Source organism: Lithobates pipiens, unplaced genomic scaffold (assembly GCF_037356315.1).
Source record: "Lithobates pipiens isolate NorthernLeopardFrog02 unplaced genomic scaffold, aLitPip1_a1.2 Scaffold_22, whole genome shotgun sequence".
Lineage (NCBI taxonomy): Eukaryota > Metazoa > Chordata > Amphibia > Anura > Ranidae > Lithobates > Lithobates pipiens.
Window position 1 is genome coordinate 225354851 of NW_027507784.1, and position 27230 is coordinate 225382080.

Genomic DNA, 27230 nt, shown 5'->3' on the forward strand with positions numbered 1-27230 from the left:
GCTGCCTTTACTGTGTTTTGACAGGATGTTTATCATCATGGGATGTAATCCACAGATCAGGGCTAGAGGAAATGCATGCTGCAGTGAACAGCCAGCATAATATACACAGACAAGTGATTTAGGGGCATTTATCTAGTCAGAGCTGGGCAGAGTAGAACATCCAGTGATCTGATGGTTGTTATAGTGCAGTGTTGGTGTGTGTGTGTGGTCACCTAATCACAGTTGCAACATTCCTTTTCATCACCAGCATTTGTTATGTGGGGGAGGGGTGGATTTCTCACTTTTTATTATTACACCCAGTAAGGCTGAATGAGCTTAGGGCCAGTTCACACCAGTGTGCTGTGTGAGATCGCATGTGATTTGCACCGCACTGCAAGTCGCATGCAATGCAATTTCAGCCATACAGATAGTATGGTCGATATCGCACCGCATTCGGACCAAACTCGCACAGGACCTTTTTTTTTTTTAGTCCGCACCAGAATCATATGGTATTCACACCTATGCGATCCGATTAATGTCCTGTCAGTTTGCAGTGCGATATGCAAGCTGAAATGGGGGTGTCATTAACATTTTATGACACTCCCCAGCAGTTTGCTTATGGCAGCGTAAACTGCTATGCGAGTCGGATGCAATGTAGGAACTAGTAGTGGATTTGCAGGGTTCCCGCATTGCACCAGTGTGAACCGAGCCTCAAAGCACACAGCCTACAAATGTCACCTGACTGCTCCCACCAAGACCTGGTTCACACTGGTGCGATTCGGGAACCCTGCAAATCCACTGTGGGTTCCCACATTGTATCCAACTTGCACGGCAATTAACACTGTCAAATGCGAACTGCTGGGGAGTGTCATACAATGTTAACGACAGCCCATTTCAGCTTGCACATCGCACTGCGAACTGACAGTTAGGACATAAATTGGATTGCATAGGTGTGAACACCCATGTAATCCGATTTTGGGGCAGACTAAAAAAAGGTCCTGTGCGTGTTTGATCTGAACGTGATGTGATTTCAACCATACAGTTTGTATGGCTGAAATCGCATCACGCAGACATTACATGTTATCTGAACAGCAATGTGTTGTGGATCACAGGAATGCAGAATGTACACTGGTGGGTAGTATGTGCAGGATGGTGTCCGGATAGGGGACAGTGTCAGCGGGGCCATGGACAGTAGTTGCAGTGGGCAGTAGTGTCAGCGTGGCAGTGGACAGCAGTGTCAGCGGACGGTCTCAGTGTTGTAGTGGCTGGTGTCAATAGTCTTGGGGCTCTGGACCGTGTCGGTATGGGTGGTTCATTTTTCTATATATATATATATATATATATATATATATATATATATATATATATATATATATATATATATATATACCGTATATACTCGAGTATAAGCCGAGATTTTCAGCCTCTTTTTTGAGGCTGAAAGTGCCCCCCTCGGCTTATACTCGAGTCATCGCCGTCTGACTGCTCGATCAGCGTATCGAGCAGACAGACGGCGGACATACTACAATTTGAAAGCCGCGCCTCCTTCTCCGCCTCCGCCTGTGATAGGCGGAACACTGAATTTCCCAGCAGCCTGTGTTCCGCCTATCACGGACATCGTCTCATCCTCGTCCGTAGTACGAGGATGAGACGATATCGGTGATAGGTGGAACACAGGCTGCTGGGAAATTCAGTGTTCCGCCTATCACAGGCGGAGGCGGAGGCGGGGCTTTTGAATTTTAGAATGGCCGCCGAGGCGATCCTGGCAAGGCACGGGACGGAGGCAAGGCACGACACGACACGGGACGGAGGCAAGGAGGCAAGGCACGGCACGGGACGGAGGCAAGGAGGCAAGGCACGGCACGGGACGGAGGCAAGGAGGCAAGGCACGGGACGGAGGCTCGGGACACAGGTAGGCTGGACACACACACACACACACACACGGACACACACACATGGACACACACACACAGGGATGGATGGATGGATGGAGACACACACACACAGGGATGGATGGATGGATGGAGACACACACACACAGGGATGGATGGATGGAGACACACACACACAGGGATGGATGGATGGATGGACACACACACACACAGGGATGGATGGATGGATGGACACACACACACACAGGGATGGATGGATGGATGGACACACACACACACACAGGGATGGACGGACACACAGGGACGGACACACACACAGGGATGGACAGGCATGTCTCACCCTCGGCTTATACACGAGTCAATAAGTTTGCCAGTTTTTTTGGGGGTAAATTGGGGGCCTCGGCTTATATTCGGGTCGGCCTATACTCGAGTATATACGGTATATATATATATATATATATATATATATATATATATATATATATATATATATATATTTTTTTTTTATTTTTTTTTTTTATTTCAGCCCTGTTGGGGGCTTGGGTGGCAGGTTAGGGGTCTAAACTGAGACCCTGACATCTCCCATTTGAGACAGAGGATACAGATTCCCCCGTCCTTTTATCTGCACTGAAGATGGATGGAGGGAAGACAGTGGCTCCTCCCCATTCATAAACTGAGCATAGTAACACACAGGTTACTCTGCTCAGTTACCACAGGACACGGTAAGGATTGGCAATTGACATAACGACCCCTTTCTCCTCTCTCCATCTTGACAGATTCCCCCGTGCCCCCCCCCCCTCCCCTGCAGCCTGCAGTAGAGGATTGAAGAGGAGAGGGAAGCCGGTTGCAGGGGGGGGGGGGGGGAGGAAGACAGTGGGGGATGGGATGTGGAAGACACGTAGGAGTAAGCTATCTTCTACACATGAGCAGGAGTAACATGAGCACGCTCTGCTTTCATCACTGAACGCGCTCTGTCACTCCTGCACATGCACGCGAGTCTCACCAGGCGCGAGGCTCGTCCTGGCTGACCATGGGAGTGTAGTGGTGGGCGGAAGTGTCCACTGAAGTCACGACTAAGCCCACAGAGCGCCGCTAAAACGCCCAAAGAATCTGGAAGATTGTGGGGCTCCTAGCAGGTGAGGGGGTGGCTATTTAAATATAAGGATGCATGCAGGAGGCATGTGAAGACTTATACATATTAACTATGCTAATACTTTAAAATTGATGACAGTGGGTTTACATCCATTTTAAGACTTTGTGCAATTTGCTCAAGAGCTTAGTACACAAGCTAAAAGTTTAACTTTACAAAGCATAACCAAACACATGCAAAGGAAAAAATAAAAATAAATGTGTTTGCTTGCACATGATTGGATGATGAGTCATAAGAGTTCCCCCTCATTTACTAATAGGGATGAGCTGAACACCCCCTGGTTCGGCTCGAACCAGAACTTTTGAACGGACCGAAAACTCATACAAACTTTAGAACCCCATTAAAGTCTATGGGACTCGAATGTTCAAAATCAAAAGTGCTAATTTTAATGGCTAATATGCAAGATATTGTCCTATAAAAGGGTTTGGGGACCTGGATCAATGCCTTTTTTTTTTTTTTTTTTTTTTTAACTGATGTATTTTCGGGAGCACTGATTTCAATGACGATTAAAGTGGAAAAAAAAAAAAAAACCTGCCTGTGAAGTGGCACGTGTTTCCTGCATTTAGAAAAGTCCCTGCACAAAATGACATTTAACGGAAAAAAGTAATTTAAAACTGCTTGCGGTTTTAATGTCATGTCTGGTTCCGGCAATACGGATGAAAATCATTGAGAAAAATGGCATGGGTACCCCCCCCCCCCCCCCGCCCATTACCAGCCCCATTGGGTCTTGTAGGGATATTAAGTACCCAAATTAAAAAAGTAAAGGTGTGGCGACTCCAGGCCCTATATACTCAGCACAGCACAGCAGTATACAGGCAGTGCAAACAAGACAGGGACTGTGTAGGTTTGTTGTGTTCAATAGAATCTGTTTGTAATTTTGAACTGGTACATTTTTAAAGTCTAGCTCCAGTCAAAAAATCTATTTTTAAGCTTTTTGGAAAATATAGGGAAGGGTTATCTCCCCTGTTTTTTCATCTCACTTCCTGTTGTATCCTTCTGTTTGCAAGTAGGAGACATTTGTAAGTTGGATGTTTGAAAGTAGGGGCCTGCCCTATATGCTGTGCAGAAATGTGGGCCTAAGGTGTTGGTGTTGCCACAACACTGTAAGCCCCCAAAGTGACTCTTGGTGGGTGCTGGAGCTCCCTGCTGTGAACGATTATATCAAGAATTGTAATTACATGCCATTGTTGAACAGTGGTAGAAAAATTGGGCCTTTGGAGGCTGTGGTGGTGCTGGTGCCACAACACTAAGTCCTCACAGTTACTCTCGGTGGGTGCAGGAACAGGTCCTGCTGTGAAATATACCAAGAATTGTAATTACATGCCCCTGTTAAACAGGGGCTGAAAAATTGGGCCTTAGCCACTGGTGGTGTCACCTAGAACCAAAAATGTTCTTCCAAGCTATCAGCAGGATCATTGAGGAAGAGGATAGTCAGTCAACATAAAAGGACAGTCACTCAGCATCAGCATAGGCAGTCTTGAAGGGATGTGACATTTAAAAAAAATGATTTGGTTACATCAGCTTCAGGTGCTTGGTAGCTGGTGATGATCCAAGACTGATTCATCTTTACGAAGGTCAGTCGATCAACGGAGTTGGTGGACAGGCACATCCTGTGATCGGTTAAAAAGCCTCCAGCAGCACTGAAGGTGCGTTCCGAAAGAACGCTGGATGCAGGACAGGCCAGTAGCTCAATTGCATACTGTGGAAGCTCTGGCCAGTGATCCATCCTCCGGTGGGAAAGGTGTCCAAGTCTGACCTTGCCCCTAGGTATTCCTGCACCATGTAAATCAGACGCTGGCGATGGTTGCTGGAACCGATCATACCTTGGGGCTGAGGACTAAAAAAACTGTTTGAACGCATCGGTCAGACGGCCGCCACCTCCACCACTCCTTTTGTGACTGAACAAAGTCTCAAAACCACATTGTCCAGGACCAGGAGTTTGTAACCTCTCTGGGAAAGTGTTGCACAGACCTTTCTGCAAGGCCTCCCGGAGATGTCTCTGCTCCCTCTGTGACGGTAAGACAAGGTCCACAACCTTACCCTTGTACCATGGATCAAGGGGAGTGGCCAGCCAGTAATGGTCCCTTTCCTTGATCCGAAGAATACCAGGATCCTTCCGCAGGCTTTGCAGGATCAGGGAGGCCATGCAGTGTAGGTTAGCTGAGGCATTCTGTGCCGAGTCCTCTGGCTCACTAAGCACAACATGATCCGCAGCCACCTCCTTCCAGCCACGTACAGGTCCACGGGTTTCTTGGGACTGTAAATTATCCCTAAAAGACTGCTGCTGCTGAGTGGCAGGTTCCACCTCCATGCTGACACATTTCTCCTGCTCTTCCTGTGTGATGGGTGGGACAGCAGGAACACTGTTTGGATAAAGGGGGCATTGAGAGGCAACGAAGACCTCTTCTTCCTGCATCTAGTGCCCTGTCCATTATTCCAGTGTATGCTCCAACAGGTGGACAAGAGATAGAGTGTCACTGATGCATGCACTGTCACTGCTCACCATCCTTGTGGTATCCTCAAATGATGACAGGACAGTGCATGCATCCCTTATGCCCCACTGGCGCGGTGAAAAAAAAAAAAAAAAAACTCCCCTGACACAGTCCTGGTGCCATAGTCGCACAGATATTCATTGATTGCCCTCTGCTGCATGTGCAGCCGCTACAGCATGGCTAACGTTATGTTCCAGCTGGTGGGCATGTCACGTATAAGGCATTTCTTGGGCAGGTTCAACTCCTTTTGGAGCTCAGCCAGCTGGGCACTGGCATTATATGATCGGCGGAAATGCACGCAGACTTTCCTGGCCTGCCTCGGGACATCCTGTAAGCCCGGGTACCTGCCCAAGAACTGCTGCACCACCAGGTTAAGGACGTGAGCCACACAGGGCACATGGGTCAGTTGTCCCTGTCGGAGGGCGGGGAGGAGACTGGAGCCATTGTCGCAAACCACCCCCTGCACAATCCCCAGGTAAAGAACCTCATGCAAAGAAGCAGCTTTGGTCTGCAGTTGTAGCTGGTGGACAGAATGCAGACCCGACCCCCTCTCTTGCAGCAGTCCCAGTATCAGACAATCCAGTATCTGAAGCCACGCTAAAAACCATGCTGCTCACCCTTCAGAAGGATCTCCACAGAGAACTGCAATTCTCGATGTCCCAGATACACGACAGAGTGGATTGTCTGGAAGAGAGAACAGACACCATAGAGGAGACGTTGCAAGACTACTCCAAAGCTCACAATGAGCTTTTGGATGCACATGACCATCACTCCGCAGAAATTCATCGCCTAAAGTTAAAAATGGCGGACGTGGAAGATCGTGCCAGGCGCAATAATATTAAATTCAGAGGGGTTCCGGAATCCGTCAAGCCACCGGACATTATTCCATACCTACAGCAACTATTCACCACACTGGTGCCTCAATTGAGCAGCACTGACATTTTAATTGACCGGGCCCACAGGATTTCTAAACCCGCTCACCTGCCTGATGACGTCCCCAGAGACATTCTAGCCCGAATCCATTTCTTTCATATTAAGGAGCAAATCCTTGCCACTACCAGATTGTCAAAGTCTCTACCTTCCCCCTACAACGATGTCAAGCTATTCACAGACCTCTCCCCAGCGACGATGGAACTACGCAGAGCTCTCTCTCCAGTCACATCCATCCTGCAACAAAAAAAGATCGCCTACAGGTGGGGCTTCCCCACGAAACTTCTGGTGAACTATCAACAGCAAGTGATTCCCATCCTCAACCCCAAAGATGGTTACAAGAAATTAACCAACTGGGGCTTCCTCCCGCTGCCCCCGAGAGACGCCCGCCGCACTAATGAGCATATTTCTTCGCTCCCTGCTGGAAAAGACACAACTTCGCGAAGAGAACGCAAAACCTAGCTCCGCGGTACACCCCGGCCCGAACATGGATCTCCCCGTTATGGACGGACTGACCCTTGCAAGTATACAAACTTACCACTGTTTGCTTTAGTTTCTTTGAACTTAAACAACGTTATTGTTTGTTTGTTGGTGCACCCTTCCTCTTTACACCCCCCAGATTAGAGTGTGCTAGGCACACAAACAGATACCCGTACTCTTACGGTTTACCCCCTTAACACCCCTGATCTCTTGTTTTGTGTCCATCCGGTTTTTGTTTTCTTGTTTTTGTTAGAGGTTTGTATACCTTGTTTTCACAGAACACAATTGACACTTACTATATTGCCTTTTCTTCATTTGTGTTTGCTACAGTAATCTCTTTCTGAGCCTCCCTTTTCCATTGTCCTCCCGGTAGGCATGGCCCTCACAATCTCCACTATTAATGCCAAGGGCCTAAACTCCCCATTTAAATGCAGCCTCCTCTGGAGAGAGGCGTCTAATCTCCGCCCTGACATCCTCTGTGTTCAAGAGACTCATTTCCCACAGACTGATCCCCCAAATGTTCTAACAAACGCTACCCTCACACCTTCTTCGCGAATGCCTCACGGAAACAAAGGGGGGTGATGGTAGCTGTCAGCTCCTCGGTTGACTTTGAGCTACACCATTTCGAGAAGGATGCAGAGGGGAGATATATAATTTTATTGACCACAGTCAATACCCGTCCTCTAACCATTGTCAATGTATATGCTCCTCATGTGGCACAAAATAAATTCTTTACCACCCTCATGTCCAGACTAGCCCCTTACAGATCGTCACCATTAATCATGTGTGGAGACTTCAACGGTCTCTCTGACCCCACACTGGACTCAACTTCCCACACCAAGCATAGACCCTCTGCCCTAGCAGCTATGCTTGCCCGCGAAGACCTTTATGACTCATGGAGGTGTATGCACGGCTCAGAAAGAGATTACACCCCCCCCCCCCCCCCCATCAGTCCTACTCCAGAATAGACCTGATTATCACAGATAAACACTTATTACAATCAATATCTGATTCAAGTATAGGAACTATCTTGTGGTCCGACCACGCCCCTGTCACTATCAAACTAGCCCCGTTATCACAGTCACCCAGGCACACTCTGGTGATTAAACTCATGCCTCCTTAATGACCCTAAACTTGCCTCCCAAATACACACAGAAATCCTCTCCTATTTCCAATCTAATGAAAATTCTGTTGATGACCAGGCTGTCATCTGGAATGCCCATAAAGCCTGCCTATGCGGCCTTTTTATCAAGCTGGGAGCGCAGCAAAAAAAGGCTTGTGTGGCCACGACGGTCTCCATGCTCCAGCAAATTCGAACCTTGGAAGCCATTAACAAATCCTCCCCTTCGGACATGATCTCCGCTGACTTAAAAAATCTTAGGTCTAAACTTAGCGAACATCTTCACATGAAATTTGAATACTATATAAAATGCCTTAGGCTACAATCATATTCCTCAGCGAACAAACCGACCACATTTATGGCCAAACAGCTGAAACGACAACTGACTAACAAAAAAATCTCCTTTCTGACAACCTCCAATAAGACATGCATTACTAATCCCCTCGATATTGCCAACGAATTTAGCAGCTTCTATCATGCTCTCTATAACCTCAATGCCACCGACCCCCCCCCCCCCCCACCTTCCCAAGCCGATATAGCTAGTATCCTAGCGTCCATATCGCTCCCTACGATCACCCCTGAACAACTAGACTCCTTATCGGCCCCCTTCCTCCCTGAAGAAATCCATACTCTCATTAAGAAGCTTCCCCTACATAAAGCCCCGGGCCCAGATGGCATCACCAACGAGTACTATAAGAGATATAATCAAAAACACCTCAAGTGTATAGGAATCGAAAAAGTGCATAAAAATAGCAATGCAAAAAATCCATTCATAAAGAGTTTGTGTATAAGTCCATATAGTTAACACGTATGTTCTTAAATAGAAACACCACAGTGATTCAACACACTCTGAAAGCGCATGAAGTACCCGTCACCGTATAGTGAGTGCGCTTACCAGAGGGTATATAGATTGGAGCGTTGTATATAGATGGTAGGTCACACCAAAGTTATCCTCCTTCTAGTGGGTCAGCTCTCCGCACCGCAACAGCACTCCCCAGACAGTAATCTATTCCGTGGTCCCAAAAGGTACTCAGTGGTCCACAGAAAAGAAAGGAACCAACATGGCGTAATATTGTTGAGACAATTTATTAAAGATAAAAAGTAGCGCACTTACATGTAAGTCGAAAGTTTACAGCGTATAAAAGTAACATAAAGAAAAAGCCGGCCGGCAAACAGGAGCCCGTCCTCCTCTCCTACAACGTGGTGGCGTCACTGCGTGCCTTCCCGGACGCGTTTCGTCATACCTGACGTTGTCAATGGGGAACGGGCAGCGCAGTGACGCTCCACCTAATAAAGCTAATAATGCATACCAAGCCTCGTTTTGAGATGCAAGACTTAGTCTCAAGGCGCCATTGTAGTTAATGGCAAATAGCCCTGAGGCACGCACGGTCTGTCCAATACTGACAATTGCAGCAAACCCGCATGTAATATGGGCCACTATACCACATGGGCACTGACTATACCTCACAGATGTACCTAATAATCAAATCAAAAATAAAGGTAAAAAATAAAATTAAAATCAGAAAGTTATATGTGTATATTGATGCCCTACAAATGTAAGATGGACAGTACACCGTCCATACATCACTTCGCATAGCGTACAAAAGAGCAAAACAAAAACAAAAAAGGAATCAACCTGAATGTGGAGTGAGCAGCATCTAATCCTTTAAGAGAATTGCTGCAAAAACATATACACATATTAACCACTTCGGGACCGCCGTATTGCCAATGTACGTCAACACAATGGCACAGGCAGGCATAATCACGTAAATGTACGTGATTGCCTTCTAGCGGGTGGGGGGTCCGATCGGACCCCCTCCCGCTAGATACGGCGGTCCCTTTCGGTGCCGGAGCGATCGGCGATGAGGGGATGGCCGTTGGTTTCCGCCCATCCCCTCTCGATCGCTCCTGGCCAGTGACGAACTTCCTCCCCTGTGAAAATGTAAACACAGGAGGAGGAAGTGATGTCACACTCCTCGTGGCGGTCTTTTTGAACCGGACAGCGAGGAGTGAAGACGCAAGTAAGTGCACCAACAGTCCACTGACACATAGGTACACACAGGCACACATTTCACCCCAGTCACCCCCCGATCACCCCCCCGATCGGCCCCCCGCCCCCCCCCCCCCCAGTCACAGTGTCACTAATGCAGTGTTCATTTATTTATTGATCACTACATTTAGTGTCAGTTGTGACTGTAAAAAGTGTCAGGGCAGCTAGTGTTAGGCCCCTTTAGGTCCAGGGTAGCCCCCTACCCCCCCCTAATAAAGGTTTAACCCTTTGATTGCCCTCCCAGTTAACCCTTTCACCCTCTTTTACCAGTGTCACTAAGCGATCGTTTTTCTGATCGCTGCAATAGTGTCACTGGTCCCGCTAGGAAGCTAGTTTTTTTTTAGGTTCAACGCCAGGTTTTTATACCGTTAGGTACCCCGATATATAACCTAATAAAGGTTTTAACCCTTTGATTGCCCCTAGAGTTAACCCTTTCACCAGCGATCGCTGCATAAGTGTCACTGGTGACGCTGGTTAGCCAGTTAGTTATTTAGTTATTTAGGTTCCCCGTCAGCTTTTTATAAAGCTTCAGGTACCCCCATATAAATACCCAATAAAGGTTTTAACCCCTGATTGCCCTTAGTTAACCCTTTCACCAGTGATCACCGTATAAGTGTTACGGGTGACGCTGGTTTGGTAGTTCGCTTTTTATAGCATCAGGGCACCCGCCATTTATTACCTAATAAAGGTTTAACCCCCTGATCACCCGGCGGGTGATATAAATTTGGTTTTAGGGTCAGAAAGGGTCTGCGTCGCCCCAGGCAGTGCTAGGTTAGTGCCAGCACCGCTAACACCCACGCGCAAAGCATACACCTCCCTTAGTGGTATAGTATCCGAACAGATCAATATCTGATCTGATCAGATCTATACTAGCGTGCCCAGCAATTTAGGGTTCTAAAAAAACGCATTGTTAGCAGGATCAGCCCAGATACCTGCTAGCACCTGCGTTTTGCCCCTCTGCCCAGCCCAGCCCAGCCCAGCCCACCCAAGTGCAGTATCGATCGATCACTGTCACTTACAAAACACAACACACATAACTGCAGCGTTCGCAGAGTCAGGCCTGATCCCTGCGATCGCTAACAGTTTTTTTTGGTAGCGTTTTATACAGTCGCTGACAGGCTAGGTGCTTTTTTACCTGTGAGTCTCACTACTGTACCCCTAAATTTAGAGCCCAAAATGGCAAAGCGAAGGTACACTAGTGAAGAGGCCTACACGTTTCTGAGCATGACAGATAGTGAAGAGGAAGACACTGATCTGTCAGAATCAGGCTCAGAATACGAACCTGTAGAGGACAGCGCCTCCATGTCAGATAGCTCTGACGACGAAGAAGAGGTCCCTGCTATTGTCAGGCGTACCCGACCCCGATTTTCTGATGTTGTTGAGGTGCAGGAACCGGAAGTCCCTCGTATGGAGTATAGAGCCAGTACTAGCGCCGCTCATCCTTTTGGTGAACTGGCAAGCACCAGCGGCCTAGTACACCCTGGGCGTACATCCAGCACTGCAGTATCACGTGGTGACGTGGCGAGTCCCATAAGTGCAGTTCAAGCTGGGGAGGTGGCAAGCACAAGTAGTGTCCCGCTGCCACCAAGAAGAAGAAGACAAAGACAGGCCCGTCGTACCCATAGTGCCCTTCCTGCAGAATTCGCCTATCCCAATTGGGTGCCCACCACTTCTGCAGAACCCGTACTTCCCCCATTCACTGCCCAACCCGGTATTCAGGTGGATACAGATGATTTTACGCCACTCGATTTTTATTCTCTGTATCTCACGGAAGATCTCTATAGATCTATTGTGGACCAAACCAATTTATATGCTGGTCAACGCATCGCCGCTAATCCCCAGTTGCCGTCTCTTGCCAGAGATTGGAAACCAGTTACGGTTTCCGAATTTAAGACGTTTTTGGGCCTTTCCCTCAACATGGGCACACACAAATTTATGCGGATGCGGGCTTATTGGTCCACGCATCCGGCTGACCACATGCCCCTGTTCTCTAACTCCATGCCCAGGGCACGATACGAGCAGATCTTGCGGTTCTTGCACTTCAGTGACAATGAACTTTGTCGTCCACGTGGAGACCCTGAATACGATCGGCTCTACAAAATTCGGCCCCTCATAAACCACTTCAACCAACGTTTTGCAGACTTGTTTATTCCCCAAAAAGTTGTCTGCGTTGATGAGTCCCTGGTTAAGTTTACTGGTCGCTTGTCATTCAAACAGTACATTCCCAACAAGCATACCAGGTACGGGGTCAAGCTCTATAAGTGCTGTGACAGGGCCACAGGCTATGCATGGAGCTTTATGGTTTATGAGGGTAAAGATAGTTACGTAGAGCCGGAGAACTGCCCTGATTACATAGGAAGCGCTGGCAAGATAGTGTGGAAATTGGTGTCACCCTTATTCGGAAAGGGGTACCACTTGTACGTGGACAACTATTACACCAGCGTGCCACTGTTTAGTCATTTATTTGATAATCAGATTGGAGCATGTGGCACCGTGCGACCTAATCGCCGGGGCTTTCCCCAGCGGCTTGTAGATTCCCGTCTTAGGCTGGGGGAGAGAGCCTGCTATCGGTGTAATAATTTGCTCGCTATGAAGTGGAGGCATAATAAGAATGTTTTCGTTCTTACCTCCCTTCATGCAGACACGACGGTCCAAATTTCTACGGCGACTGGTATTGTGGAGAAACCCCTCTGTGTCCACGAATATAACAAAAATATGGGAGGGGTGGACCTCAATGACCAGATGTTAGCGCCGTATCTAACTTCCCGTAAGACCAGACGCTGGTACAAAAAAGTGTCTGCTTACTTATTTCAATTGGCTTTGCTGAATGCTTTTGTGCTATACAAAGCTTCAGGCGGAACATTAACCTTTCTTTTCTTCCAAAGAGAGGTTGTCACAGAGCTTCTGTTTCCAGACGGTTCTGTACCTCACCATTCCCAACCAAATGCAGTAAGCCGGCTGTATGAGAGGCATTATTCTTATGTCCTCCCGAGTACCCCTACCCAACGAGCCCCCCAAAAAAGATGTCGTGTCTGTAGCAAGCGCGGATATAGGCGTGACACCCGTTCTTATTGTCCACGCTGTCCTGGCCAGCCTGGTCTTTGTCAGGGTGAGTGTTTTGAACGCTACCATGAACGAGTGAAGTATTAGCGTAGGGTACAGCATTTCACAGGCTAGGCACACTAACACAGGGTCTCCCAAGATGCCATCACATTTTGAGAGACCCGAACCGTTACAGTTACAGTTTACAGTTCAAAAAAAAGTGTATAAAAAAAAAAAAAAAAAAAAAAAAAAGTAAAATAAAAAAACCAAAAAAAATATAAAATATAAAAACCAAAAATAGTTGTCGTTTTATTGTTCTCTCTCTCTCTCTCTCTCTCTCTCTCTCTCTCTCAAATTTTTTATACTTTACTGTTTACTGTGTTATTGTTAACCATTTTTCATGTTTTCAGGTACGCCATTCAGCTGCAGCGTGGATTTATTTATCTTGACAGCAACAGCGTTTGCTCCCACGATACATAAAGCCGCGACTCCAGTGCTGTAGGAGGTGATTTCACCACCACAGTTAAAAAAGAGCATATATGCCGAAGCATGGGGGCATAAGGGGTGGAGGAGCGATTTTGCTCCTAATGCCGCGTACATACGGTCAAAATTCCGACGGAGGGCTTGCCCGTGGAAAAGTTTGAACGTATGTACGCAGCATAACTTTTTTGCGGGAGGATGCCCCCATGCTTCGGCATATATATATTTTAGGCACAGGTTGTGTTAAAAAATGTTTTATTTTTTTACTGTTTTTTTTGGCAATTGCTTTGCAGGTATGGTATGGTAAGGTTTTACTGGGATGTTACTTTGTTTTAACGTTAACCATAATTTGCTTAGCAGGTACGCCATTCAGCTGCAGCGCGGATTTATTTATCTTGACAGCAACAGCGTTTGCTCCCACGATACATAAAGCCGTGACTCCAGTGCTGTAGGCGGTGATTTCACCACCACAGTTAAAAAAGAGCATATATGCCGAAGCATGGGGGCATAAGGGGTGGAGGAGTGATTTTGCTCCTAATGCCGCGTACATACGGTCAAAATTCCGACAGGGGGCTTGCCCATGGAAAAGTTTGAACGTATGTACGCGGCATAACTTTTTTGCGGGAGGATGCCCCCATGCTTCGGCATATATAAATGGTGCATGTATGTCCATCATTAGAAGTGGGTGGATGAAGGGAGGTATCTAATGGTGGGCATACCCACCGATCAATCTCTTTTTTTTCGTTCAGACAACATGACTCTCAGTAAATAGCTTGGGGTGTCTACTTTCCAAAATGGGGTAATTTGGGGGGATTTTGTGCTATTTTGGCATTTTATGGCCTTTGCACCCTTAGAAATCCTGAAGGTGGTGATTGGTTTTCGGGGTGCCGTACGCGACTAGACTCCCAAAAAGTCCCACACATGTGGTATCCCCATACTCGGGAGAAGTAGCCGAATATATTTTGGGGTGCAATTCCACATATAACCATGGCATGTGTGAGCAATATATCATTTAGTGACAACTTTTTGTACATTTTTTTTTTTTTTTTTTTTTTAGTCATTATTCAATCCCTTAGGACAAAAAAAATAAATATTCAATGGGCTCAACATACCCATCAGCAGTTTCCTTGGGGTGTCTACTTTCCAAAATGGGGTCATTTGGGGGGGTTTTGTGCCATCTTGGCATTTTATGGCCGTCAAAACTGTGATAGGTAGTGATAGGTAGTGAGGAGTAAAATAAAAAAATTATGCCCTTAGAAATCCTGAAGGCGGTGCTTGGATTTCGGGGTCCCGTACGCGGCTAGGCTCCCAAAAAGTCCCACACATGTGGTATCCCTGTACTCAGGAGAAGCAGCAGAATGTATTTTGGGGTGTCATTTCACATATGCCCATAGCATGTGTGAGAAATATATCATTTAGTGACAACTTTGTGCAAAAAAAAAAAAGTTTGTAATATTCCCGCAACTTGTGGCAAAATATAAAATATTCCATGGACTCAACATGCCTCTCAGTAAATAGCTTGGGGTGTCTACTTTCCAAAATGGGGTCATTTGGGGGGGTTTTGTGCTATTTTGGCTTTTTATGGCCTTCGAAACTGTGATAGGTAGTGAGGGGTAAAATCAAAAATTTGCACCCTTAGAAATCCTGAAGGTGGTGATTGGTTTTCGGGATGCCGTGCGCGACTATACTCCCAAAAAGTCCCACACATGTGGTATCCCCGTACTCGGGAGAAGTAGCGGAATATATTTTGGGGTGCAATTCCACATATAACCATGGCATGTGTGAGCAATATATCATTTAGTGACAACTTTTTGTACTTTTTTTTTTTTGTCATTATTCAATCCCTTAGGACAAAAAAAATAAATATTCAATGGGCTCAACATACCCATCAGCAGTTTCCTTGGGGTGTCTACTTTCCAAAATGGGGTCATTTGGGGGGGGTTTGTACTGCCCTGCCATTTTAGCACCTCAAGAAATGAGATAGGCAGTCATAAATTAAAAGCTGTGTAAATTCCAGAAAATGTACTCTAGTTTGTAGACGCTATAACTTTTGCGCAAACCAAAAAATATACGCTTATTGACATTTTTTTTACTAAAGACATGTGGCTGAATAAATTTTGCCCTCAATGTATGACTAAAATTTAGTTTATTCGATTTTTCTTATAACAAAAAGAAGAAAATATCATTTTTTTTCAAAATTTTCGCTCTTTTTCCATTTATATCGCAAAAAATAAAAATCGCAGAGGCAATCAAATACCATCAAAAGAAAGCTCTATTTGTGGGAAGAAAAGGACGCAAATTTCGTTTGGGTGCAATATTGCATGACCGCGCAATTACCAGTTAAAGCAGCGCAGTGCGAAATTGCAAAAACACCTCTGGTCCTTAAGGTATTTATTGGTCCGAGGCTGAAGTGGTTAAATAGCACATGTCAATACTGTGTATATTAAGGATGATCAAGATGTATACCTAAAGTAAATTTTTTTACAAAATGTATTTAGTATTAAACCTAAGGACTTTGATGGATAATTTTCCTTTTTTTTTTTTCACGTGTAATATTCATACATATTCACATTTAATGAGTATTGGGGCAACCCGATAACCAAGTATAAGTTCATATTTCTTTGTGTAAAGACTTTTTTTGCACATTTATCATATTTATTTCACTTAGTGTGACACTTCTTTTATATTGATTGTACTAGAAATTTCCACTTTTAGTGCGTCAGCGGCTGGCTTGCTAGAGATAGCGCAGTGTTGTTTTGTAATTTTTAATCTCTCTAACACACCCTTTCCTCTTGTTGGAATCAAACAGGAATTAATGTTATACATATAAAGTTCTACACATCTGTTTGTACAGCCGAACTCAGCCATATTGATATTTGCAGTCCCACATGTTTAAAGGATAGAGGAATGTGGCACCAAAACAGAATCTGAATAGCAGAATGAGTTCTATTCAGCCCACCTGGGGTGCACAGAGCTTCAAAGACATTTAGAACAATGACGGCGCCGGTCTGTCTGCAAGGACAAAAGAAAGATAATTAAGGAGCGGGAGGGGCGTCCAAGATCGAATCACAAGATGTGAACCCAGTCGGAGCAGTTATAATTCATGGGCACACAGTGCCCCCCAGAGGCCAATTATGGCAGGACTGGCAGAGGTAGTCATCCTGGGGAAGGAGACGCCCCAGAGACGCTGATTGGTCCACAGGCAAAGGAAGGAGGGCAATGGGGTGTGGTGTGGCTGAGGTATGTTTATCAAAAAGGGTTTCAACAATGAGTTCGGCCTCTCATTCCATCAGGAGGTCCAGTCACGAGCGTCCGATAAGTATTGCTTATATTGTATTCTGATTGCATGCTATGTATTCTTGTATATTCTATTGATACCTTATGCAAGCTGTCTTATTTCCTTGGGAAATAAAGGAGATTTGATTGATCCTAGACTGTGTATTTGGTTTCATAGCTAATTGTTATAGTATTGTGATATTAACGATAGCGTGTGCTCAGAGTATAGATAGACTAACTAAACTATAGGGACTAGACAAAGTAAAACATAACTGATAATAATAATAATAATAATAGATTGAATTTTTCAGTTACTTCACCTCTCTCTGATCACAACCTTATCCGTTTCACTCTCTCCTGGTCTCCTACGTCCCATGCTGCCAACCTACAAACCACTACCTGCAGAAACATTCGCAACCTCAACCCTTCCCTTCTTCACTCTGCTAGGGATTGCCTTTATGACAAAATTGCACCCGTGTCCTGCCCAGACCTAACCACTTCCATCTACAAGAACGTGCTGTCATCCTCCCTGTACGTTCTTGCTCCTCTTTCTATATACAGAACAATGCCGTCTGCCACAACCCTGGAAAACAGATGACACCAGAAGTCTCAAGAGACACAGCTGTGCTCTTGAGCGAGCATGGCGTAAATCAAGTCCCTGCAAGACTTTACCCTCTACAAATCTGCCCTTCTCAAATACAACTGCCTCCACACTGCTAAGACCACATTGGATATTTACACACTTGGATATACTACTTGATGACTACTAATTTGTGAGTGCAAACTTTATCTTTATAAAAAACGTATTGATTTTACGGTATCAGACTATGGAAGTCTCTCGTTTCCCAGTATTGAGTGTTACATACGGAGGCTCTATGAACATCTAAAGGGTTGCAGAAGATCTATTTCCCAAACCTTAGGCGAGACTGTTCTTTTGGCAGTCATCGCCCTCTGGTAAGCAGGCAATCTATACATTATTTGTGGTGAAGAGGACGCACATTGCATGCGGTTTGAAGAAAGATCACAGAGATCATTATTACTCACTTATTCTGTGGACACGTTATATACGTTTTCACCATTGATTCTAAAAGGGACTCTGCATTAGTTTTCTTATTTTTGATCACATTTGTTTCTTTTTCTTATTTTTTTTTTTCCTTTTGTGTTTAACTACATTCACAAATTAATGTATCACGTAATTCAATTATGTGTTATTAGCGCTGCATCTAGTTTTTATATTTGTGTAAGAAGTACTGGACTTTTTTGGTACTGCCTGCTTAGATTATATATCTCACCTTGGTTATAGCACAGCGTTTGCCGGAGGGCTTTTTGAAATTCTTTTGTACACTAAACAGTTGACCACCTCCTCCTCCTCAGCGAATTATGCTCCCTTGGCCTCAACGATTTATCCTCGTTTTCCTATCTCTCTCAGCACCACTTCAGTGTCACTTACAAACTCCATCTCCTCCACTCCCCTTCCTCTTTCTGTTGGGGTTCCTCAAGGTTCTGTCTTTGGACCCCTCCTATTCTAGCTCTATACCTCTTCTCTGGGCGAGTTGATAACCTCCCATGGTTTCCATTACCACCTTTATGCCATCGACACCCAGATCTATCTCTCCACTCTTCAACTCACCCCCTCGATCTCCTCACAGATCTCAAACTTACTGAAAGACATATCAGTATGGATGTCACACAACTTCCTCAAACTCAATCTTTCTAAAACCGAGTTTGTTATATTTCCTCCTTCATGATTCCCCCCCCCCCCCCCCTGTGACTTCACCATTAATATCAACAACACATCCATTGGTCCCTCCACACATGCCAGGATCCTGGGTGTAATCCTTGACTATGACCTCTCCTTCAGCCCCCATATCCAATCACTGGCTAAATCCTGCTGTCTTCACCTCTGCAATATATCCAGAATTTGTCCCTTACTGACTAATGACACCACAAAGCAACTCGTTCACTCCTTGATTATTTCCCGCCTTTACTACTGCAACTCTCTCCTTAATGGCCTACCCTTAAGCAGGCTATCCCCCTTCAGTCTTATGAATGCTGCTGCTAGACTAATACACCTCACTGATAGATCGGTGACTGCTGCCCATCTCTGCCAATCCCTTCACTGGCTTCCCCTACCCCACCGTGTAAAATTCAAAATGCTAACCATAACATACAAAGCCATCAACAACATCGCCCCCATCTTACCTCCTCTCACGTTCATCTTCAAGACTTCTCCAGAGCCTTTCCCATTCTTTGGAACGCCCTGCCCCAGTATGTCCAATCAGCCCCTACCCTGCCCACCTTTAGAAGATCCCTAAAAACATATTTATTAAGGGAAGCCTATCACACATCCACCCAACAACTGTCCCTGAGACACCCCCATCAAATCATTCTCTGCAGCCATTACCTTTTGTACCACCGCACCCTCCCTTTAGAATGTAAGCTCTACGAGCAGGGCCCTCCTGTACCTTTTGTATTGTACTGCAATTGTGTCCCCCCCTCCACACACACTGTAAAGTGCTGCGTAAATGGTTGGTGTTATATAAATTTAGTATAATAATAATAATAATAATAATAATAATAATAATAATAATAATAATAATAATAACTGATCTTGCCCTGATTGACACATGGAGACATTGGTATCCCCATGATAAGGGGTTTTTTCCTGTTTTTCATCAGTGCACAACTCCATGTCACGCATAGATCTTATATTAATATCCCACTCCCTTCTTCCTATACTAGGAGATGTAGGCTTCAACACTTGTATCCTTTCTGACCACGATCCCTATTGGGTTGAGCTCCGGCTGGACTCACCCCCACAACCTATGCCTGGAAGTTTAACCCCTTCTGCTTGAAGGTTGTTCCAGGCTTGGGGGAGGCTGGTACCGAGTGGGAGTTATTTTTCCAAACCAACAGGGGCACAGCATCATTTGAGGTGGTATGGGATTGTTTCAAATACCATGCCCGCATGATTTTGTTCCAACGCATATCCAGATATAGAAAGACCTCATCACAGGTGGTCAGACAAGCAGAACAAACATTAACGGACATAGAAAAGGACTTCTCGTCGACTCAGTTGAGTGGGAGTACCTTTGGGAATGCCTGACTCGATTTGGGTTTGGACCCAACTTTATTAGATGGATCCAGCTTTTATATCACAACCCTAGTGCCAAGGTACTGGTCAATGGGAGGGTCTCTGCTCCCTTCCCACTTTCTAGAGGCACACATCAGGGATTTCCCTTAACCCTTTTGTTATATGCCCTAGCGGTGGAGCCCCTTGCATCTTCCCTCAGAACGGATACAGATATCCAAGGCTTACGGTGTGGGGGTTTGGTGGAAGTAAGCAGTCTATAGGCTGATGACATGCTGTTATATTTGGCGGACACAGGCCCATCCCTTCAGGCAGCCCTGGAAGTGATACAAACTTTCAGTAAATACTCGGGTTTGAAAATAAACTGGGTCAAATCCCAGATCCTCCCCATCGATATAGGTGCCCTGACGAAGACTCAAGCCTTATCTCCCCTAGTCAGGGTTAGCTCCATAAAATATTTGGGAATCAAAATCACCCACTCCCCAGAAGACTTTGTTAAACTAATTTAGAGCCTCTGATGGCAACTCTAAAATCCAAGACAAAAGACATGGGCCAAATTACCCCTGGGCATTATGGGTCGGATACATTTGATAAAGCTAATCCTGTTCCATATTATATATTATATTCTGGCATGCCCCGACTTACTTACCACTTAGACATCACCTATACAGCTCTATTCCTCATTTAGGATTAGCGGCTATAAGACGTGTAATTACTCAAAGCTGTATAGGTAATGTGAAATTGCAGAAATTCATTATGGCGGCTCTAGAATTCATACTTCCCCACAATGTGTTCTCTTTTGATGGCTCCCACTACCTCCAGGTGCAGGGGGTAGTGATGGGGACTTTGTGTGCCCCATCATACGCCAACCTGTACCTGGGGGAGTGGGAGCAGTCACTCCTAGCCGATCTATTTTTCAGGCACCTTACTCGTCATGTAGTGGCCTGGTTCCGCTACAGATTACATTTTGTTGGTTTAGGAGGGCTCTGTATGCGAGTTGGAGCAGTTTATCTTGACAATGAACCAAAATGACTTTAATTTAAAATTCACTGTTACACACAGTCAAACAAGAATAACATTTTTGGACGTCACCATATCTAAAGCCCCATACACACGGTCGGACTTGTACAAACTTTTCCGTGGACTTTTGTACAAAGTGTGTTGTCCACAAGTTTGTATTGCATACACACGGTCGGACTTTTTGACAACAAACACGAACGTGGTGACGTCACAACATACGGACGCCACTTCAAAAGAGGACGTTCAATGACTCCAGCGCCACCTTTGGTCAACTTCTGTATTGTAGTCTGATCGTTTGCAATGGTTCTGAGCATGCGTGTTTGTACCTTGTACAAAAGTCCGATGCTTTTGCATACACACGGTCGGACTTTGCTCCATCGGACTTCTGTTGTCAAAAAGTTTGTCCGTTCGCAGAGCCAACAAAAGTCCGATGAAAACAGAAAAAGTTTGTCCGATGGAGCGTACACACAGTCGGATGTTGCTCCAAAACAGCTAATTTGCATGTCTGTTGTCAAAAAGTCCGACCGTGTGTACGGGCCTTAAGAATGAGGACGGTAACTTGTCCAGTGGGCTCTACCGTAAGCCCACAGTGGGCAACACGATCTTGCATGCCTCCAGCTCGCACCCACAGCCACTTCCACTCTCTATCCCATACAGCCAGTATCTTAGGCTCAAGCGGAATTGTTCTGATCAAGGCTCCTTCCTACAAGAAGCAAGTGCCCTGTGAGATAGACTTTTGAAGAGAGGTTATTCCCATACCTCCCCCAAGAGGGCGTTCAAACGGGCTAATGGATATACAAGACACCAATTGTTATTTGGAAAAAAGGAGAAACAATTTGATACACAGCCTGTCAGAGTCATTACTAGGTATAGTAACCAACATAAGGCCGTTGCTACCATTATTGGTAAATTTTGTTATCATCTACGTTTGGACCCCACATATTTTGTCAAAGCCAGCGATTACATATCGCCAGTCCTCTTCACTCATGGACCAATTGGTCCAGAGTGAATATGTGGGTGAATTTCGTAGGGACCCTTGTAAGAGGTTTGGTACATTCAGATGGTGGATGTCCCATCTGTGAATATATGGAAATTAGACAAAATATCCTTCTTTGCAACGGACGGCCATACAAGGCACATCACTTTTTCAATTGTAAAACGGAGGGGGTACCTCCTGACATGTTTCTGTCAAAAGTTTTTTGTTGGCAAAACAAAACAGAAATTTCATCAAAGAGCATCTAGACATGTCACTTCCATGAGGATGGCTATTCTTGATCTTCCTTTGGGGAGACATGTCATTGACAAGCACCAAGGCAGGTTTCCAGGGATCAGATTGATGATCCGAGTCCGAGGGGTGGGGATTGGAACAAGGTCCTCCTCCAGCGAGAAGCACGGTGGATAGCGGACCTTGGGGCAATCTCCCCCCCCCCCCCCCCGGACTCAATGAGCAATTCAGCTTCAGGCTCTTCCTGGAGGCATTCTCTTCTGGTGGATGTGAAAAAGAATAATTATAGCTCTATGTCCTCAAATACCAGGGCATTATGTTAATATAGGAAATTGTTGCAATGTTGTTTAATGTAATTTGACCTATGTTATGTCTTGTTACAATAATAATAATAATAATAATAATAATAATAATAATAATAATAATAATAATGTCTTGCTATGTCCTCTTCCCTAGATTGTTCTTGTGTACTCTTTTGGGGTTTTTAAGTTGATCTTTGATTGCCTATGATTGTATACAGTGTTGTCTGTGAACCATTGGGGATGTTGACCGTGGCCGGCCTTTGGGTCAAAGTGGTGGCCCCCTCTTTGTCCCACCTAGCGCACACAGGCCTCCCGATTGTTGGGCAGCCTATTCAGCGATCCACAATATGACCGATTTCCATGCGGCTGCATCCTGTCTTGGATGGCGCTCTGTTTTTTGTGACCATTTTTCGGTCAGCTCTGTTGCGTCTTTCCCTTGGTGGCGGCCTTGCACATGCGCACATTTGCATGCTGTGGTGGAGATGGCACCTGACATGCTTGTCACGCACTTTTGTGTGGAATCGTTAGGTGTTCTCCCCTGGCGGCTGTGCATGTGTGCATAGTTGTGCGCCGCTGCGGAGTTTGTTTTGACGCACTTGTCGTGTGACTCTGACGTCACACGTCAGAACAGGGAAGGATGCTCTATGCTGATTTGCATTACATGGGCAGCACAGTGGTGTAGTGGTTAGCACTTTCACCTAGCAGCAATAGGGTTGCTGGTTCAAATCCCGACCACGACACTATCTGCCTGGAGTTTGCATGTTCTCCCTGTGCCTGCATGGGTTTCCTCCGGGTACTCTGGTTTCCTCCCACACTCCAAAGACATGCTGGTAGGTTAATTAGACTCTGTCCAAAAAAATTGGCCATAACATATGTGTATGTCAATGTTGTAAGTGCGTCGGGACCCTACAGGTTAAAGGACCGCAAAAAAGCTGCAGATGGACACCAGTGGCAAGAAAGCGCTCTGAGGCGATTCATTTCGCATAGGTAGCGCTATACAAGTCATTCATGAGTTTGCTGCTCGTTGGATATAGGCTGTTTTAAAGAGACCGCTTTTGAGTACCCTATGCTTATTGTTAATAAAAATGGATACATTTTAAAAACCTACTACACTATGGTTTGTTTTCGCTGATTAAAATGGGCTCTATGGAGATAAACTAAAGGAGGAGAGTGGAACTGGAGAGAGGAGCCTTAAAGGGACCCGGACCTGTGCTGTGACCATCTTCTTATCATATGTGTTTTTATAAAGAAAGTGAAAGAGAAGTGTGGATCCAGAAAGCGGAGCCTTAAAGGCTTATACACTCTTGTCTCCTTGCCTTGAGTTAAGGGGCCATTACTTAAGTGTGCGGACACAGTGAAGAGAACACTGGGAAGTGGTTACTGGATTTGCATGCACATTGGTTGTCACAGAAAAGCACATGCACTTTAAGACGCGCTTCCTCTTCCTTTTTTGAACTTTGGTTTCTATTTTACACAATTTTTTTCTACACACTCTGCTTTTCACTAGCTCTGTAGTGTGTTTATATATATTTTTTTTCATATGGTTTACAAAGGATGTTTTTTGGACTTTTATAGATATTCTTAATATATTAGATGCTTTTCAGTTCTATGGTCAGTGCATTGGACCATTTTATCCTCACCACTGAAGTTTTACATACACAATTTGTCTTTGGAGTATATTCACTTTTGTTTAAATTGTCTTTTTAAAATATCTGATATATTTGTTATGCATATTTTCTTATTGCACTTTATGGGACTTCAATTTTGAGTTTGATACCCAATATTTCACATTAATATATTCCTTTGGATCATCTAATACCTTTGTGTGTTAACACCTCTGTAGGGTGTTCGCAATCTGTCATTGTGTACTTTATTCTATTATATTTAACGCTGTTATATATCACTATTGTTTACAGTATTAGCCAACACCAGGCAATATAGGATGCAAGTAGATAGTTTCTGTCTCTGTTTAGTATATTGAAGTAGTTGCACTTATCTTATGAGCACTTGGCATAGGATATTGATATTTAAAAACATATAGTCCAACACGTGTAGTGTTATATGCATGCATAAGCTGCCTCTGTAGTGTGTTTACTTATGTGTATTTGTTTATTTCTTGATTTTTTTTTATCTCTTAATTGATATTACATTAGATTTCAATGCGATAATATTTAACACTAATACACCCTTGGGAGTTTATATACACTCAACATTACTGGGTGTTAGCACCTCTGCAGGTGTGTTTATAGATTCTCATAGTGCACTTTATTATCTCTATTTTTGGCACCTTATTTTATGATATCTCTTTTATAAATATCCACACTGGAATTAATTTTAAATCATACAGAACCATCAAGAGTATATTGCACATTCAAATATCGTATTTGCCCTATATACTATTTGAGGGTCATTTTTATTAGATCGAGCAGAAGGTGTAATAGCCCCTCTCTTACAATAGAGTAAGAATAGCGTGACATCAACTTTCCCCATAAACTCTTTCTATTGGACACGGTTTGGTCCATATCGGTGTATGCAGCTATTCATCTAAATAGCTTTCCCTAGGAGCAGCGCAGGAATAACCATTTACCATAACTCTAATATAGTATAGTCTAACCTTCTGTATCTCCACTTCCCTTGGCACCTTTAGAGAGATTCTCTGCAGGTTTCCCTTTATCTAGCTCTTCTTGAATATCTTCTGATAGCTTCTCATCATCTTCCTCCTCCCCAACATTTTTGTAATTGGGCCGCTTTTGGTGTTTCTTTCTCCCTCTCTGTCTGTTAATCTCCAAGGATTTCTCTAGAGTTTCCTGGGGTTTAGTGAAACATTGAATGCTGGAATCTGCCTATGTAAACAAAAAAAATAAAAAATAATCACAATTTTGGAATAAGTTAAAAATTAGACAGGCATTTACTTTTGATAAATAAACTCCTTACTGTTACAAACTATAACTATGCAGTACAAATTTAGCCATATTCCATACATCCTCTCATGCTTCTCTGACTTCACTGGAGTAAATTCTGATTGGTTTCTATGAGTACTAACTAGAAGACCTATTTACTAAATAAGGCTAATAAAACAAAATAGGCTTCCCTAAACAAGTATAAAAGTATATTAATTATTTGACTCCAAAAAAAATAATTATATTACTCTTATCAATAACACACTTTCACAATTTTTTCCAGGATAGCCCATAACAGAAAGATTACACTAGGGTTGTATTTATAAAAAACAAAAATGCATATTAATGCATCCAGTGAAAGTGCACATACATTAAATTCTGTGTGAATGGAGTAAAAGTATAACTTAAGGCAAACCGTTGTTTTTTTTTTAAGTTGTGGATAGAGTGGAGAGGTATTAGAATGCTTGTCAATTTTTATTGTTGTCTGTGCCCCCGTTAAAGCGATTCACCCTCTCTATTTGTCCTGTTTACCATTATCATTGAGCCCCCGTTCACACTCAAAACGGCTTTGTAATCGTGTGAGTTCATCTGAACTTGAACAATTTCAAAGGCGCATTTCAGTCTCACTTTGGGGGTGACTTAAAAGATGTCTGTGCACAGATGTCTATTGAAATTGCCCCCAAAGTCACCAAAAGTAGAGCAGGAACTACTTTTGGAAATCAGTGCGGTGCCGCAGAGACACTTGTATTGTCGGCAATAGGTTCTGATGTGACATGTGATTTGACCTGTCAAATTGTGCCAATATAAACGGGGGCTTTGAGTGAAATTGTAAGAAAATTAATTTTGGGTTGCCCCCAAAAAACTTTAAGCTCTTAGATGTGCTGGTTGAATGTTTTTGAATTGATTTAAAATGGAAAATAACCTATTTGTCTACTAGAAATTCATTGGATACTTGACATTGTCTAATGACCAAATGTGGCATTTCTTTTAAATGAATGACAAACATTTAACCAACTGCGAAAATAGTTAATAGCCTAATAGTTTTTGTCCAATTTGCACTGAACAAATGTACATGCACTTGGCAACTTGCTGTGCGTTTGTTTTTACAAACACCCCTAAGCATTTAAAAAGCATATACACACACACACACACACACACACACACACACACACACACATTTATTTATCACTACAGACAGAAAACAGTCGCATAAAGGACCGTGACCATCATAAAAAATATATGTATACACTAAAGAAGTGCAATATATATATGGCATATGTGCATTCTCAAGTGTATATAAATGTGTGAAAACAGTAAGTAATATGAAAAGAGATAACAAAAGAAGACTATATAGACCGACTCCCCCTATGAAAATAACTCAATGTTATTAGATCTGTGTGGTCGATTGATAAATATTTTTTTATACTCATCGTAAAATCCTTTTCTTTGTAATTTACTGACTGACACAGCTCATCTCTTAGCCATTAGGTTGTTATGCCCACCACTAGGAGAATACGAGGCATTACTTGTTATGTAACACTCAGAACTTATCAGTTCAGCCTAGGGGGCGATCCCTTGGGCAACAACCCTCCAGCCTGCCATGCAGTCATCAGTACGTCAACAAGCAGTATAATGTAAAGAGAAAAAAGGAGGGGCGGGTGTGCATTGTCGGTCGGTGAATTACAGAGAAAAGGATTTTACGGCAAGTACAAAAAATCCTATTTTCTCTTATATTCACAGAGCGACACTGCTCCTCTCTTAGCCATTGGGACGTCCCCAAGCAGCGCCAAATGAGGGGTGG

General features: G+C 44.2%; 1 protein-coding gene across 13 annotated transcripts in view; it reads right to left on the reverse strand.

Moving 5' to 3' along the window:
• CLEC16A (C-type lectin domain containing 16A) overlaps positions 1-27230 on the reverse strand; it is a 1523862-nt gene that overhangs the window by 958851 nt on the left and 537781 nt on the right. For all 13 annotated transcript variants that reach the window (XM_077448876.1, XM_077448874.1, XM_077448875.1 and 10 more), the window contains one exon: positions 25144-25372. In XM_077448876.1, the coding sequence (XP_077305002.1) occupies positions 25144-25372 (229 nt within the window). The remainder of the gene's footprint in view (positions 1-25143; positions 25373-27230) is intronic.